Source organism: Pieris napi, chromosome 6, assembly GCF_905475465.1.
Source record: "Pieris napi chromosome 6, ilPieNapi1.2, whole genome shotgun sequence".
Classification (NCBI taxonomy): domain Eukaryota; kingdom Metazoa; phylum Arthropoda; class Insecta; order Lepidoptera; family Pieridae; genus Pieris; species Pieris napi.
In genome coordinates, this window is record NC_062239.1 from 392961 (window position 1) to 411134 (window position 18174).

The window sequence follows — 18174 nt, forward strand, 5'->3', positions numbered from 1 at the left end:
CTGCTTCGAGGGCGCTGCTGTCGATTTTTTTTCCAATTGACAACAGGCAAACAGCGATTGACATACCAGTCTGCAGTAAAAGTCCTTACATTTTCTGGTACAACTGTCGTAAAATGACCTTTCCGACCTCTTTGGTCGGAAAGGTCATTGCGGATGCGGCAATCATCATTTTTCCTTGAAGTAGAGAAGAAAAGAAGGAGTCCTTTCTTTACCTTAGTTGGCCGATCCTCGAAAGGAAAACCCACTGAGCTGATTGTCTTTTGGTTTCGGGTTCGTAGCATTATATCCAGCTTTCATCACCTGTAACGATGTCAAATACAGCATTTGAGTCACCGCCGTTGAACTTATCTAACATTTGGCGACACCAGTCGATGCGAAGGTGTTTCTGGTCGTATGTTAAAGTATGGGGAATCCATCTGGTACAAAGCTTCCTGACGCCTAAATGTTCGTGTAATATTTTTTGAACTTGACTCATACCAATGCCTGGGCTTGCTTGTATCTGCTGATTGGTCACTCTTTTATCTTCCTCTATCATGCGTCGCACAGCACTGATGTTATCTTCAGTACCTACTCGCTGTTAAGGAACGACCCTCACGCGGATCATCATTGAGATTGCTACGTCCACGCTTAAACTCGTTAAACCAATTGTAAATAGTGGCACGAGATGGGGCTTCATTAAGAAAATTGCTAATCACAGCCTATCATATAGCTTTGTTGTTGAGTATGCCTACAACGAAAGTTATAATAAATCATTGACCGAAAATTTTCTCGTGTTTTTCCCGAGTTAGGTTCATTTTCACGTGTAACAAGAGTTTTAGATTTGCCGCCAATTCACAAAAACAAATGGCAAATGAATGCAATAGCAATAGTATACATTAGGTTACCAGAGTTTTAAAATTGAAATTCAAAAAAGTTTTCATTAGCAATGTTTCTAACTGGCTAGTTCTAAACATTTTAGGTGTTACCAACGTACAAACTCGTCAACTAAATTTTTTTGGAAATTCCATCTAGTTACATGTTAAACGACAAGGTAAGAGACACTTACGCGGTTCAAGGCCAAGATTATAACAAAAAACTAATAAAAACTTCATCACGATTAAGAAATATTGTAAATTAACATTTAAAGCTTAACTTTGCGTCATTTACATGACTTAAAAAATACAAAATTATAAAGTTACGAGTGGAAATAATATTTTAATCGAGCTACTTTATTTTATGTAGAATTGGATGTAACATGGAGTACACGGGACTTAGGTCTAAAAGATATTACACTAGGTCTGGTGTAGCACAAGGCAGTGCGTTGGGCCATTAGAATTTTTGATAATGATGACCTGCCTGGGATAGTAGAGGGTGCTAAGGGTGCGGAGATGAGTTGTAAACTGTCTAGAAGTAAACAGATTGTTTAAAGCCAGGAAGATTGTTTATGTTTGCAGCGTGATATTGACCGTGTAGTAAATTGGTGCAACAAAAATTAATGAAAAAACATAAACTCTAATTGAATATCACAAAATGTGCAGTCTTTTCTTACACCAGAGTACCCGATTCTTTTTAATTATGATATTGGTGACCCTATGTCACCTACAAAAGTAAAGGAAATTATAGGTTAATGGGTATAGTTAAATTCAGACTTGATTATATATGCAAAAATATATAGTTAAGTCTGCATGTAACTGAACAAAATCAAATTGGTTGCTGTTTTTTTGCTGTAACATATTTTTGTTATTATTATTATTATTTTTTTAATTTATAATGCTACAAATGTAATTATTATTATTTATTTATTTTGTATCTCACAAACTGTTTCGTTGTGTTTTTTTAATATTTTTATTACTCTTTTATGTTAATATTCTACGGTTTCGATATTTGTAAATATGTGAGGAACATGTATACTAACTTTTTTAGTATAGTAGTTTATTCTAAGAGTACATTGTCTTCACATAATTATTTAACAAGTGTAACAAAATATAGTAAACCTATTTTAAAAGAGTAAGTGTGGAGTTTCTTGCCCATTCTTCTCCACACGAAGCTACCTTTTGGAAGGGGCAACTAGAATCTTCTTTATATTTTTTTTTGACGTTCAAAAGTGCCATTTTAGATGGTCTAATTGAAATAAATGATTTGACTTTGACTTTGAACATGGGATATGTTGGTACAGGGGTAAGGAGGGATCTAACTATTACTCGGTGTCTATTTAAAATCCTTACGGGGAGTGTGTAAGATGCAGACGTGTTAGAGAGGTTGGTGCAGCGAGTACCGATTAACCGCAATAGGAAACGGCAAGTATTACGGGCGGTGCCGCGGGCGCGCACTAACTTGCTCATAGATTTTATCGCCACTTACACGTGCATTGCGCACACTTAATAATGTTGCGGTAAAGACTGACTTATTTAGTTTAATACTGACCAAATTCATTAGAGTGACATTGTCCATTATTTGTTACGGGAACTATGATTAAATAAAAAATAACCTGTCAAAATGAAACGAGTATTTTAAAGTAATCAAAGTGTTAATTATTTATTGTAAACCAGACAATGGCGGAAAAAGTAGTAGGTCCACAGAGAAATCATAGTGATCTGACGTGACTTAGGGTATGTTCCGATATACACTGCGAGTACTGTATAGTGCTCCCACTGTTCAAAAATTCGTTCCGCTATGGACTGCCAGTATACAGCCGCAGCGTCCTAGGGAAATATAATATGACGTCACAAATCCCCGCTATACTTCTACTGCGAGCACTGGCGTTTTCGAGGTAAGGTACTCGCAGTGCTTTGATCACGTGATCAATCAAAACCACTTGAATGCCTAACGGCTGATATAACTTACAGTTTAATAACAAACATTTAAAATTCTAACTTACTTTCTTTGTAGTATTAATTCAATTGACAGTTAATATTAATATAGATTTTTTTAATGCGATAATACTCCAATAATAGTTTTTCTTGTTGAATTGAAAAACTTTGATGCACTCATTTGAAAACTGTGTCGAAAAACGAAGCTGACTAGTATACTGGACTGCGTTCCGTTTTAAATTGTAACCAGTATAGCTGGCTATAGAGAAACGGTTTCACAGTATACTAAATTGACGGTACTCTGTACAGTGGTCGCAGTGTATATCGGAACCTTCCCTTAGACAACAGCTATAGAGTGATTGTGACATCCTATAATGACTGAAGGCGCCAAATTTAACATTTGTACAACCTAACAGGTTTACGTTAATTTTCGTACATTCTGCTCAATTGTACCACATAGTCACTACTGTAACATAGCCAAATTTATGAATCTCTTTACATAGGCCTAGTACCTGATTGGGGATCTGATTGGAAAACTGCTGTTGTTGTGCCAGTATTTAAGAAAGGTACCCAACAAGTTGTCAGCCTCAAGTTTAATTTAGCTAATACTTATCCGACGGAAACATTTTACCCTGTGAACAACATTGATTCGTACCTAAACGATTCTCTAAAAATGGGTAAAAAAGTTTCGACCAAGGTAATCCTACTATAGATATGGTCTACTTAGATTTTGAAAATCTACAATCTACAGTAGGTACCTGAGGAAAAATATAAATTTTGATTACGAAGGGAGGGGTTTTTAAGATCGCATAGGAAATACACTGTTATTGTCTCGTCCTTTGATCTTTAACTTTTTATTTTGTACCTGACAAATCTGAAGAGCTCACTAGATTTTACGATCTCTGTTTGCAGACATCACCAATATTTTTGGAAGTCCATTCTCCCACTCTCAAACGATACAGAATGGCTTAGATGATATTTTAGATTAGACCATGCAGTCGCGACTAATATTAAATATAAACAAGTTCACGATTTTGCACATAGACAAAAAATCCACGCAATAATAAGATAAATAAGTTATCAGCTTGGTCAGAAGCAGCTACAGTCAGTTAGCATGCAGAATGAATTGGGTGTTACTATTAATTGTGACCACAATTAGAGTATCCCTACAGCATTTGGTATGCTTATTTCAGAAAATAAATTGATATGCTTGATAGGTTTTGAAGAAAAGCCACAAAATGTTCAGAGCACTCAGGAATAAACCATTTTTACAAAAATTGTAATGTCTGAAAGCACTCGACTAGAAGTAATCTTATTGAAACATAGAAAATCCTTACAGGCCACTATGTTTCAGGAATTGAAAAGCTCTTTGCATTAACCGAGAACATACATTTAACGGGAAATTCTTTAAAACTGAAAACCCCTCAATATAATATAAATTCCGTAAAAAACTTTCTTCCAAACCGAGTACTGGTCGACTAGATATGATAGGATAACTCTTTTCTGTGAAAAGGCAAATATGGGATTTGCGCTTTACATACACATAAAATAAACTGGCTCACGATGTTTTTCTTTATAGCCTGAGCAAGTGTTATTGTGATAAATTGCGTAAATACTTGCGGCCATCACTGCTCTTTCTCGTGGAACCACAGATAAATAACGAATAACACAAAGTTATATGTGGCAGTTTGTATATTTTAGAATATAATTTACAATAATTTTTGTACATGTTAACCTTGCTCGTGTCCAATATAATAAACTGCAAACATTTGTAAGAGGAAAAATTTACTATTGATATGGAATTTTTCACAAAATATTTTGTTTACTCTCACAATTAGTTTTGACAAGCGAAAAATGTGCTTGAAAATTTGCATTTTACTCCGTTGAAGCACAAACAGTTATCGATACGTCAAGAAATGAATTTGATAATGTCACTTTGCGTTTCGATTGTTTATTTAAAACATGAAAAGTACATTTTTCATACAACACGGTCGTATTTCAGTTTTTAAATTCATGTTTTCTAAAAGAACAGTGACCATCGCCAAATCCATTCCCCGTAACACACGCGATGCAAGCCAAATGTTCGAATGCAAATTTAGTCTTAACTGCCTTAGAAATACGATATACAACAGTTCGGCAGTGATCGTTAGCGCACCCCATAATATATAATGCCAATAATAATTTAATAAAACATTCCGTTAACTCTTAAAATTACGTTAAGGTGATACAAACTGCATAATAATTTGGAATAGAGGTCCGTTTGGGTTTGGGGCGTCGATTATTCGGTTTGATTTCTTTGCGTCGGACGCGACGTACTCGACCGCGATAAAACGAGTCGTACTCAAAGGAAGACTACCAGAGCCCTATTTGAGAAACGACTCCATGCAATTTCCCGAGAGAAGACGAGCGCGTCCCGACGCCACTGAGGCCCGGTTTGGCGGTTGTCGCCGTCGTCTTAAGCGTGCAATACCCTGATTAGGAAGAATCCTTTTTATATCAATTTTCATTTTTATATTTTTTTTTACTTTTGCAAATATTTTAAAGATTTTTTTTTGATTTTTTGTTTTTGTTTTTTATTGTTTTAGATATTTTAATTTTTTTATAATCAGTTTTTGAGATTGAGCATTCTCTCATTTTCATAATTATCAAAGTTTACTTACGGATAAACTTTTTAAATTATTTATTGTACTTCACGCGAGGGGGACGTCCCTCGAGGTAAAACGAATATAAAACTTAACGATTAAATTAATAGCCGGGCGCGAATACGAAAATCGACCTCGACGGTCGACAATCTGATAAAACTCATCACTTTTAAAAATATATCTGTATCGCCTCATAAAAGGTACCGCACTTCTCCGATACAAAGATACGGGCACAATGACAATCGACATCCTACACACAGAGATAACTATTCTCACACAATCCTTATCGTTTCAAAGATATGCCTCGTTCGCGTTTCATCTCCGGGGCGACGTCGAGGACGAGCGTCATAAAACATTCAAAATTTAGCACCAGAATATTATCGCGGCCTATATCACAGACGGACGGACGGACGAGTCCGCGCCCGAAGGAATGTCGAAGCGTGCGCTCGCGCCGAGCGACGACTCTATATTTTTGTCATTTCTCGTTTACATCAAAAAAAATACTATTCACATAAAACATAGACAACGTTAAAACATTTCAATATCTCTTTCATTCTTATTATTTACATTAAATAACTTACAAATAAATATAAATATTAAAAAATTAACGGGACGCAATCAAGGCGCGACCGGAGGCCGAGTCGCAACCGCGAGGCGATCCGGAGGCGGCGCCGCGCGAGTAACATATGTCCGCGGAGGCCCCGCCCTTCGCCCCGCTCTACGGGATCGGTCGCGTATCACAGCCTACGTTCTCGAACGGCCTTCGGGCCTCGACGGCCTTAGGGCCGAGCCGGCCTCATCGGGCCTGCGGCCAGGCCTCGGCCAGGCGGGGGCGGGGGGCCAGCCGTCGATGGCTGTCGCGGAAGGCCTTCACGATCTTCTCGAACGTCTCCGGGTCGTACACCGACCGAGCCGTGTTCGTCAGGTCGAAGGGCTCTGCGGACAACAATCGTTCCGGTTACGCTCGGCTCGAAGTGCGGGCGACCGGCCGGGCGTGCGCGCGCGCACGTTACCTTCGACACAGATGTGCTTCCACTGGTGAGGGTCGAGATGCGAGTAGCGGCACTCGGCGACGGGGATGCGTCTTCCGGCGCGGACCGACACCGCCATCTGGTCGTAGCTGGAAAATCATTTTCTCATTTTCAATTAACTTTTTACCGCCGTTTAATTTGCGTCTAGAGAGGCGATCGAACTCTACGCGGGCAAAACATTAACATTCGGCGGTTCCGCTATTCAGATACACACACAGACAGATCTGCGTCTGCTTAACTATTGACACGCGTGTAACTCACGGGAATTCCGCGTAGTATTTGAGAAATTGCAGGAACAGTTCCCCTAGAGTGAGCCTATTCTGGGACCTCGAGGGCTTCTCGCACACTTCCGGAACGCGAGGGAGAATCCACGGGTTCGTGCCGCCTGAAAGTCATCACCGACGATTAATACGGTCTACGTTTTTTACATAATGAAAAACTAATAAAATACATAAAGTAGGTACTGACACTGCAAAAAGTGGATGACCATGAGGGTGAGGGCGTACGAAGACAGCGTCCGTCTTCTCGCGTCGTTGATGCGATGCGCCCGCGCCCACAGTTTGGCCACCGCCACCAGAGGGCGCACGCGCCAATCGCCTGCGGACGGCGATTTCGATCACGTTTATGTCGACGATTTAAATTATCATCCGACGACCGACGAACTTGCTAAGAGATCGCTATTATCTATTTAATTTAATAAATATATTTGATTACTAAGAAAGTGAATTTCTACCACTAATCACCTTCCCAGGGAGTCAGCCTTCTGCCAGAGCAATTATAGATTTAGTGGAAATTGACACGTTCAGACACCGCAGACATTGGGGAGCGCTCAAGTATTACGTCACGCAAATTTTGGAGATTATTGACACCCCCCGCCCACGTAACGCGCCGTAACATTTTTCTGTACCCAATAATAAAACGTTAAAGTTACCATTATGTGTTGTAAAGTACTGGAAAATCGAAAATAATATTAACAATAACGCGTAATTCAATCCCCGCCCCGCAACGTAACGTTTTACAAATAGAAAAAAAATCGTTACATAATACTTGAACGCTCCCTTGATCGTCGAAAGAGACAAAGCTAGAGCTAAAGTTAATAAGCGTGTACCGATGGAGAAGGCGTAGAGCATGTTGGTATTCCGAATGCCGACCACGTTGTTGCAATTGAGGTCCACTTGCACCCCGGAGTAGGCATCGCGGAACTTCAGGATGGGCACCTTGGCTTGAATCAGTTCCGCGTCTACGTTGAACGAGTTATTTTATATTAGGTGACTCGAAACCAATTTCAAAATAAAAATTATTATATCTATGACGACCAAAGGTTTATTTCGAGTTTTGATATTCTTTTAATAAATAGGAAGAGTAAAAAGAACAGTACAAAATCAAATAATACTGACCCGGATCAAACGCCCGAATGAAGGAGAGAATATAATCCAGGTGCAGAAGTGCGTGTGCCCGCGGCTCCACGTGACCCATCGAACGCACATACAGACACAGATCCATGTCTGACGACTCTAGACCGAAGCCCGTCATCGTAGACCCGACGACATATAAACCGTAGCGGGGAAATATTGTCTGGAATTACATTGTTTACAATTGATATAATGCTATAAAGTAACGAAAGCTATAAAGTCAGTTAATTTGATTAATTTGCACAGGCCAAAAAATTCAACGATCTACTAAATAAAATTAAGGACAAAAACGTTTTTCCTGTAAGTCCAAATCCAAAACTTTTTGATTATATAGCATCCCTCTTATAAAGCTCACTATTGACATATTCATATAAAAGTTATACTTATTTTTTGAATAGTGTAACACAACTAACCCTAACAGTTCCATAGAGATATCTCCACAATTGCATCTTATTGTGGAAGGTGGCCTCTGTTTGCTGAGACTTTATAAACTTATCCCATATCTCCTGAGATAGGGTATCCCACTGGGAACCTGTCATATTTTAACAATAAAAATTTACAATATGACAAAATAAAAAGTAATATTATAATAAACAATAATATGTATTACGACTTATCTTACCATTAAGTAAGTCATCGGGAGCAAACTTTACTTCAAACGGATAGAATGAAGAGTTAAATCTGTCTATTGTTAACCTTCTTGGCCGGTGATCACGACGGTTCCTGGAACGCCATTCACGAGTCACAGTATTTGAACCAGAACTGCTTGAAGTGCGTTTACCATCTGCATCCAATATTAAGGGGAATTTTTAAATATCATAAAACTTGTTTTTTTTTTGTGAAAAATACCAAGTCATTTGTTAAACAACATGTGTTCAATTGATTGAGTTACTGTTACTGAAATATATATATACTTATAAAAAATACATATTATATGTTTATGTGGGTACATATTTACCAAAGCAGTTATGCTTACTGGAACCAATTCTTATCTCATTAGATAACAAGGACATCACATTTTAAATAATATCTAATCTATTAACTTTAGTAGAGCTTACAATATATCTTGGTGTTACTATAGAACATTATTTAATAGAAATAGTTTTAGGGAACATTTTTGATATTAAAAGAAGTGTTTAGATGAGGGTATGAATGTAAAAATTGTCAGAAAGCAGCCATGTGCAAAATTTACCATTTTCACTTGATTTATTAGATCCATTTGATCCTGAGGCATTGCTAGATAGGCTTGAGTCATCAGATTCATATCCAAATGGGGAATTAATATCTTTTTGATGTTGCTTGTCCCTGCCCAGCCATCGCCTCTGGCCCTGCCGCGGCGACCGCGGCGATCCTCCTCCGCGATTAGCCACCCCAACCATTTGTGCCAGAAAGTGCTGGCGATTATGACATTGTCGGTCCATATTCTGTCCCTGACCTACGCGTGGAGCACTAAAGCCATTTTTCCCATGGCACATCACTGACTCACCTTCACTCATATTGCCACGATATCTGCGAGTAAGTAATGTTATTTAAATTGTAGTTTACAAATAAAACCGGTGAACAAGATGAACCTTCTCATACTAACCTTTTCAAATCACTAAATGTAATGACGCATTCAATTGTGGGCACCTATTGCGTCATAATAAACACAGTATTAATAATTCAGTTGCGACGTCGAAATTGTATAATTTACACTTATTTATTAAACCACCGAAATCTGAGACGACCCAGTCAGGCTTATTCCCTTGTACGTCGATGGCGGTCTGTTAAGAATCAGGTTGTAGTCACAGTAATGTTCTAGTCGCTTCTCTCCTACCTACACAACCTAATTGAAATATTTTTTTCGACGCCTTAATTAATAAATCTACCCACAAAAATCAGAAAATCCTCAAAATATGAGAAAAAATTCCGCCATGACTTATTGAAACGACACTTGCGACATCTGGCGGTTACTATCAAAAACTACACGTGACAGCAAGTGACTTTTTATTTCAAATTATTACATTCTAATTTTAGCCAGAATGATATAAACTAAATTATTTTGCTCAATTGGTTATTTAAATTTAAAAATATTATTTTTATTTTTAGTCAAATAAAAATAATAGAATTATAATTATAACTTTCGTTTCTCCTACTTTATTCATACTTTTTAACAAACTCGACAAATGTGTTTAATTGTAGCTGGCAAGTGGTTGCACAACGCCGTCATGCATTAATAAATTTGACAACTAACAACTGACAACATATAATTTGTAATGTTTTATATTTCAAATGTCAGAATATACTTCATTTCACATTTGTATAAATCTGTATCGTACTACTAAAATTATGTGACTTATTGATATTTAATAATAAAAATTAAATCGTTTCTATTGGCAATTCGAAAAATTATGGATTCATTTAGTGAAAATGTGCTTATGGCCACACGTTCACGTGTTAATTTAAGTTGTGATGACGTCAAGCGAGGATAATGTAACCTTAAAAGTGCAAGAAGTGACCAACAACAAACTTTGTTTTATTTTATCATTACTATCAGTTCGAAAATTGTATTGATATGTCACACTTCGGAGATTTTATGGACGGTGTTCCCGTTAAAATATCTGAGAAGTACAAGCGTCCTTCACCAATAGAGTTACCCTACAATGTAACTGAATGTCCTTTACGTGCACAGAATGTTGTCGATTGCGTAAATTACTGCTCTACATTTGAGCGTAACATTCTTGCAAAACTTAAAGAACTAAGAAGTGCAAAAGAGACCAAGAAAAACGAAAGACGACATCGTCTTCACCTTCTTGAAGAGGCGAAGCAAAAGAAACTTGATGCTATTGCTGCAGCTGAGGCTGAGGAGAAGCTAAAGCAACTGAGCATTTCTGAAGTGTCTTATCCCAGCACTGAAGAGATAAGCCCACTCTCACCCGATGATAAGCCAGAGCATAACTGTGATACCTCAGTTCAAGACAATATTGTTACTAATAATTCTGATACAAATAAATCAACTAGTGTAGATATTAACTTGACTAACATTGCCCAGGACTCTCAGTCAAGCATCTTACAACCTATCCAAGTTCAGTCCAACTATCAGCAATGCAGTTTGCTTGATGATCCTGATCCACTTCAAGAATTGAAATTCACTACAAATATAACAAAGGCACAGTATTCACACAATGTGGAAACTTTGACTTTTAAAGATTTTGAAAATGACACATCTAGCCCATTTGATAATGTTGAACTGAAAACTATAAATGATATGGAATTATTAGCTCAAGTTTTACAAAGTCAAAGAGATTCAAGTGTTAGTTGTCAAATGCAAAGTTACCCTGATCAAGTGTATTCAGGATATGCCAACTGTGCTACACAGGCCCAACTTGATGGAGGTACATACCTTCCCAATGCATACCAACAGACAATACAAGATCCAAACATTATGTATTCATCTCCCCAACACTTTCCTGTCTCTAATGGATTCTATGTTCAAGCAGACACAATCTGTGATAACACTTTGCCTTTAGACAATGTGTATGTTCCCAATTATCAATATTATGTTCCTACTCAAACATATGCTGATCAATACTATAACGCATCTACATCAGCAGATATCAGCCAAGTTGCAAATGGTTCATACATTTCTCAGCCTTACTATTATCAGTATCAACCATATTATGATCCAAAAATAAATACTGAACAGAATAATGTAACATCAAGCAGTTCACAGAATATAAAATCTAGATCAAGAAGTGTGCCAGACATTGTGAGAGAGTTGAATGAAGAATTAGCTACAGCTAAATTAAGGGCTTATGAAAGGTCTTGTAATGTTAGCCCAGCACCAGTAACCATTGTGCCTAGGTCTTCCTCTACTAGTGAGAAAAGAGATAGTAGGAGAAGGAAACAAGAGCAGTTACCAAACCCATTTGAAAAGTTTCCACCTCAGTTGCAAAGTGTTTGTCAAAAAATTCATGGCATGGGCTTCCCACTAGATCGGGTAGCAAGAGTATGCAGTTTAGTTGGTGACAATGATAAAAAGGTTAGTTTTAAACTAAAGAGTAACATAATCAGTAAATATAAAAGAATCATTAATCCTTGTCATTTTGTTAAAATGATCTGCACCCGTTATCTGCAATTCATATTTTTTTTTATATTCTATAGAATGTCATACCTATCTAAGATTAAATACAATATCTAACTAGAAGCATTAGTTTGCAACATTACAATGCAAACTAATATGTCGAAGTATTGTATCCTAATACATTAATGTTATGCTACATATTATTGTACAAAATTTGCATACACAAAGTATTAAAGACCTGATCTAATAATTAATTAATATGCTTAAACATAATGCTTACGATACTCATGTGTATCACAACTCCTCAAAAATAATAATGAATTTTAATTTTCAATAGCCAAAAAAGCCATTGATATAAAGAAACCTTTTTTAATTCCAGATAATAGAAGGTCTTCTGATTGTTGGAGAGCTCATGGATCTAGGTTTCTCTGAAGGAAAAGTATCAGCAGCTCTTGCTAAACATGAATTTAATAGAGATAAGGCATTAGATGAGTTGGTTTCATAGCAATGAATGCAAGTCCGCTGGTTAATGAATTTAATGAGACTACTGAGCCTTATCAAGGTATTCTATGCCAATATTATGTCTTGATGTCTGGAGGCTTATTGTTACACTGGCCCTGGAAGATTTAAGGCAGTTGCAAAGATGCTGTGGTAAGATGAAACGGCTTGATATAGTGTTTCAAAGAAGTTGTTTAGACATTAGTGGTAAAGAATATTTTATATCTTTTAGCTCGTATGACTTGCCAGACATTTGGGAAATCTATATCCACTTTTATGCTTCCCAGACACGTTATCTATTATATAAAATTTTAGTAGCAAATTTTCACCCAAGAGTTATTGTTACATTTAAACAGAGATATTGATAGGTAAATGGTTGGTTCATCTTCCAAAAACAAAAATAATTTAATGCTATACTTTTATAGTTTCAGTGATATCATAATCTTCTTTTGGTCTTATTAAATTCATTTCATCTATAGCCATACACTGAATTTGTAACATGTTACAATATAAATATCAATGGCCTTACTACTATTAGATCTCATTTAAATACATTTCCATCTGAATGCTGTAATATAATTTCTCTTTAACAAATTTTTATGTTTGATAAGGAAAATATTTGATATCCACCAAGTTTTGACGGGACTTTTATCACACATGAACCTAAAAGCTCACCTTAAATAGTGAAAACAAGTTATCATTTTAGAATTTATGGTCACTGTGAGTTGCATTGCAGTGTTTTTATCTTTAAAGTTATATTCCGTAATAACTATTATTATTAAAAGTATAATACTCCTTCACTTCCCAGGATTTGAGGAGTTGTTTACTCATCAAATCCTAAACTATAATATACTAAATGGTTCATTTTAACAAGTTGCAACGAAGTATATTAATAAGACTGTTCATTTTTATGATTATGTCAACAACTCTATTGTTATAAATTGCCACTTTGTACTTTCTTTTGTTGCCATTTGGGGTCCTGAGTACCTAACCATCACCCAACAAATAATGATTAAGTCCGTCACTGAATTGGGACATTTAACACTACTTGAATTACATTTTTGCAGTTGTATATTTTTTAATTCCAGATTTAGCAATATAAGCATATTATGTTATGTTAAACATATTTTTTTTTGTTATTTTGTAAATAATAGTACAATTCATGGTAATATATCTTGTCCATTGATTTTGATTTAAAATAATGAATTTATTTTACAATAATAGGTAGCCATTCATTCAATATTATTTATTACTCAGTAGAAAGTAAGTATTGATTGGTAATTTAAACAGGTTCTTTTAAAAAAAAATTGTAATAGAGGAAGATCAATTTAAATTATTCCGTTGTTAAATAATTTTTTCGTTTGTTTTGTATAATGTATATCAGCTTAAATGCCAGATAAATTAGACAAAAGATTGGCTCTGACAGGCATTACGTCAGGCTTCGCTTAGCAAAAAAAGGGGGTTTAGTTCTTATTAATTTGCTAATGTTCAAGTTTCGTTACATATACTCGTCGGGGAGGTGCATTATATCATCATTGTATCAGTCAATTATTAATAAATTGAAAATTTTGGGAATAATTTAATTTGCACGCACTTGGGTCAGATGCTTGCCTAAACTGCCAAAAACTCAGCCTAATGATGATAATATTCATTGTTAATACTCATGGAACTAAATATCCGAAATGTTTTATAACACGTTTAGCCGAAGACGTAATAAAAAGAAAATGTTTGCATTAATTGTCACCTGCCTTGGTCAGCCTGAGCCAACTTGAGTGATACTGTCTATAATGCTTGGGCATAGGGCGCGTGATTTTCTATAGCTTAAATATATATAAATTATTGTATAAATAAAAGAGTTATTTTCATACATTTGTCTTATTTATCATACCGAGACTACACGCTAATATATAATAGTTCTGCACTATGCCTGCATGAATATTTCTTCTCATGAAGGTTTAAGTTTAAGCTTGGAATCGCAGCGAAGAGTAAACGTTATTTTGATAGCAAAAGTAATACGCCACTCGTATTTGAATAATCAATTATCGAAAATAAAATTTCTAAAACGTATAACGTGAGCTCAGGCCTCTAAAGTTTCAGTTGGTACAGATGAGTTTTGTTAAGATCCTCTGTATCACTTTTTACTGCAGTTTTTATGACTACATCCTGCATCTGTCATACAAATGAATTCTGTCCACACATGCGGCAGAGTTTTTTTTACTTGTATCACGTTCTCATGCCTTTTTTGGTAAGTAACTTTTGCGCCGTCTACAAATGTTTGGCGTCTCATAGCTGTTTTTTTTTGTGAAATTACTGTTAAGTCAATGTACCTATACCTATTAAAAATGAAAATTTATCGAATCAAACATAGTCAATAAGCCATAAATTATTATAAATGTTACCCGTAATATATAAACAATGTGTTTTATTCATAAAGGTTCAAAGACCGATTAGGTTACGTGATAAATCTGTTACTTATATAGGTAGGTATTTATTTCGCATAAACTAATAGGAATAGAACGTGTATGTAATCATATTATGAATGTTAATTAAGCACTGACAGGATATAGTAAGGAAAAAATATTATTAAGTATAACATTCATAATTTTTTATCAATTTAATAATTACATTCAAGAATTCCTAGATCAGCGTAATCGGAGTCAGGTGCGTGCCCTCATAATGTGTGTAAATTTACGTCACAAACTAACATGCAAATTACAAACAGTGCCGTCAGACACGTCATTTATGAGATCTTTGGTTTCTTAACACATTTGCGGCTTCTTGGTTATTATCCATTATCAGATCCATTTCTTCTTGATAGTCATCAGCCGACAATCAACTTTCGGACACCGCCTTATCAGTTGCTTAATGCTCATCTTTGAACTTCTGTAGTAGATGAATGAGACAAGTCCATTCGAAATCGGATCATATTGGCCAAGATAAGGACAAATTTAGCTATTTAACACGCGTGCAAGCAAGAGCGGCGATATTGTGTGGACAACCGGAATTACTGCTGCGTTTTGTTTTGAGACGGCTCGCGGCCGGTCCACCGTCAGCCGTCGCCACTCGCCGGCCGCCGCCCGCCGGTCGGCCGTCCAGTTGCATAGTGAGCGGCGTTAAAGTTGCTCGTATTGTCATTTTCGCGCTAAAATGTTTTTCCGTTTCGAAACGCGCCGCGACACAATCGTTTCTTCGATAACATCTTAAATCCGATATTGCCGCGTGATAGAGATAGTGACGTCCTAATTTTATTTTATTACGTTATAATTCATTGACCATGTAAATCGTTCGCGAAATAAAGCGAGCCGCTTATGTTGTGACAAAAAGAAAACAGATATTCTGGGAATGCTCACATGTGGTAAACTGCTAACAGCGGCTGCGTTTGTTAAAGTGTCACGATGCCGCGAAGAAATAAATGGATGCATCTGGTGGCCGGAGTCATAGCCGGAGTTACGCTTGGAGTATTCTTAAAATTATGCTTAAGACCTTCCTCTCGGACGTCCATTGAGACATGTCCGGACGCTGCAAAATTATACGCTCCCCCTGACCCATTAGCGGTGATAGGCTTGACGGCCGAGGAAACGATACAAAACTCAAATAGAACTTTAGTGTTTGTGGGTGTGATGACTGCGGAACAGTATTTGAATACGAGAGCAAAAGCAGTTTACGACACGTGGGCTCAGGACCTTCCGGGCCGATTAGCGTTCTTTAGTTCTGAAGTGTCGCGAGCTCCTGGTTTGCCCTTGATACCCTTGCGCTATGTCGACGACAGCTATCCTCCTCAAAAGAAGTCGTTCCTAATGTTATTGTACATGTACGAAAACTACGGAGAAAGGTTCGAATGGTTTATGCGTGCGGATGACGATGTGTACGTGCGTGGTGACAAATTAGAAGAATTCTTGCGTTCCGTGGACAGTAGAAAGCCGCAGTTTATTGGTCAAGCGGGAAGAGGTACCACCGCTGAAAGAGATGCACTGGCTCTCGACTACAATGAAAACTTTTGTATGGGCGGGCCTGGAGTGCTCATATCAAGAGAAACTCTTCGAAGAGTGGCGCCTCACGTCAAATACTGCTTGAAGCACCTTTATACTACTCATGAAGATGTGGAACTCGGAAGATGTGTCGCGAAATTTGCCGGAGTTTCCTGCACATGGAGCTATGATGTAAGTCGATGTTATACAATGCTTAATTGTTGTAATTTAATATTCTGTAACATGATTTTGCTTTTGTGCTGATAGTGCGATTAGGTTACCTCACTATAAGCCTATTTCGAGGCTCTATGACTAGTTAAAGAAATATCTATATTTCTCTCTGGTTTATTGGTTGTGCCAAGAAACCAGTTTCTTTACTCTGTGACGGAGGGAATTAAGGAACCCTGTGACCTAAAGGAAATCATAACGTCGATAAACCCTTATGACAATGACTTGATTTCTATGTCAGATATATTTTTTATATACACGAATTGGTCTACACTAAGTACACAATAGTTTATTATAAAACAAAATAAATGTATGAAAATTGAAAATGTTAGTCCCATCTCAGACTATACCTACCATTTTCGCCTCCGAGCTCCATGCTAAACGGTTAGCTGTTGCTAAACGGTTGAAAAGTCAGGATGGGTTTGATTCACCACAAGTTCGGAAGAACTGCCTTCTCATGCGTAACTAACAATTTACTTTTTAAGGTAAACTTCATTAAATTACTTGTAAATTAAAATAAAGGCAGTATGCTCCACGCCCTATAGATCATACTATTAAGTTATTTTTTTATAATAATAGATGGATGACAATTAGTAAAGATGGGGTTGGCTTTCTCAAAATGAATGTCGGTAACCTACAGTCATAAAACAAAAATAGCGTCACATCGTCTGTTAGCATTTATAAAAAAATTGCTAAAATAATCTTCATAAATCCATGCGCAAATTGATAACGTTTTTAAGCAATTACGTAAATGACAGTAATGTTTTCTAAAACAGGAGACGTAATAAATTGTCCTCCTATCTGTATGGTAACATTTGTTTCTTAATATTTGCTCATTATTGCTCGATTTTAACCTAATAGAACCTAATGTTATCTGCAGTGCGGCGAATTTAAAAGTTACGATGAAATTATTATGACTCATTTACAACTTATCGGGATTTTGACAAGCCAGTATATAATTACAATCAAATAAAGGTGGCAGAGATCCGTAATATATTATTCTAAAAGATTTACCGATGAATCAAACATAGTATATTTATTATCATGCAACTAAATTTTCAGAGATTATGGATGAATGCAGCATTCTAATTGTGAAATAATTGCAAATGGTTACACATGCAAAAGTACAAATGTTTAATGAGTATTATAAAATAGATAGAGACCTATTCGATTTACATAATAGATTAGACAAGATAGAAAGAAGAATAAAAATTACCTTAAATATAAATCTTTAAATTCGTTCGTAATTGGTAAAAAGCCGAAACTATAAATATAATAATTTATAGATATAATAAAGTATTAGTGTGTTTAGTAGGTATATAGCCATGATTAAGGGCCGCTATCTAATCATCTATATTATTTAAAATTCTACGTGATCATAAAGACAAAAGTATAGGTATATAATTCCTTTAATTGTATCCCATATTCCATATTTATTCATTATATATATACTCTCAGTTTTTGTAATATTAAACTACGAATTTTTGTTAGTCAGATTGGAAAAATACGGACACCTAACCCGATAAATAACGCTATAAGATAT

The 18174-nt window shown here is 36.3% G+C and overlaps 3 protein-coding genes across 3 annotated transcripts in view; 2 read left to right on the plus strand and 1 right to left on the minus strand.

The window, feature by feature from the left end:
• Positions 1–4463: 4463 nt before the first annotated feature.
• On the minus strand, positions 4464–9832 carry LOC125050424 (poly(A) RNA polymerase gld-2 homolog A-like). The gene is made up of 10 exons (XM_047650271.1): positions 9460–9832; positions 9067–9383; positions 8497–8658; positions 8288–8406; positions 7860–8037; positions 7571–7702; positions 6931–7059; positions 6724–6847; positions 6445–6551; positions 4464–6367 (listed from the first exon to the last, which is right to left on the minus strand). The coding sequence occupies exons 2-10, from the start codon at positions 9368–9370 to the stop codon at positions 6228–6230; spliced, it is 1395 nt and encodes a 464-aa protein (XP_047506227.1). The 5' UTR covers positions 9371–9383; positions 9460–9832; the 3' UTR covers positions 4464–6227.
• Positions 9833–10160: 328 nt separating this feature from the next.
• LOC125050703 lies at positions 10161–14300 on the plus strand. Its single transcript, XM_047650709.1, has 2 exons — positions 10161–11895; positions 12317–14300. Exons 1-2 carry the CDS (start codon positions 10429–10431, stop codon positions 12440–12442), a joined length of 1593 nt encoding a protein of 530 aa, XP_047506665.1. The 5' UTR covers positions 10161–10428; the 3' UTR covers positions 12443–14300.
• A 1212-nt stretch (positions 14301–15512) lies between these two features.
• Positions 15513–18174, plus strand: part of LOC125050702 (chondroitin sulfate synthase 1) — a 38712-nt gene continuing 36050 nt past the window's right edge. The window contains exon 1 of the mRNA XM_047650708.1: positions 15513–16595. Coding sequence (XP_047506664.1) covers positions 15831–16595 — 765 coding nt within the window. The 5' untranslated portion in view covers positions 15513–15830. The remainder of the gene's footprint in view (positions 16596–18174) is intronic.

What these genes read in the sequence shown, in the direction of transcription:
- LOC125050424 (XM_047650271.1), bottom strand. Translation starts at nt 9,370, where the DNA reads ATGAGTGAAGGTGAGTCAGTGATGTGCCATGGGAAAAATGGCTTTAGT. An exon ending in TCCCGATGACTTACTTAATG is followed by an intron (nt 8,407 to 8,496) that starts GTAAGATAAGTC and finishes AAAATATGACAG; the next exon opens with GTTCCCAGTGGGATACCCTA. An exon ending in CATTCGGGCGTTTGATCCGG is followed by an intron (nt 7,703 to 7,859) that starts GTCAGTATTATT and finishes CGTTCAACGTAG; the next exon opens with ACGCGGAACTGATTCAAGCC.
- LOC125050703 (XM_047650709.1), top strand. Translation starts at nt 10,429, where the DNA reads ATGTCACACTTCGGAGATTTTATGGACGGTGTTCCCGTTAAAATATCT. An exon ending in TTGGTGACAATGATAAAAAG is followed by an intron (nt 11,896 to 12,316) that starts GTTAGTTTTAAA and finishes TTTTAATTCCAG; the next exon opens with ATAATAGAAGGTCTTCTGAT.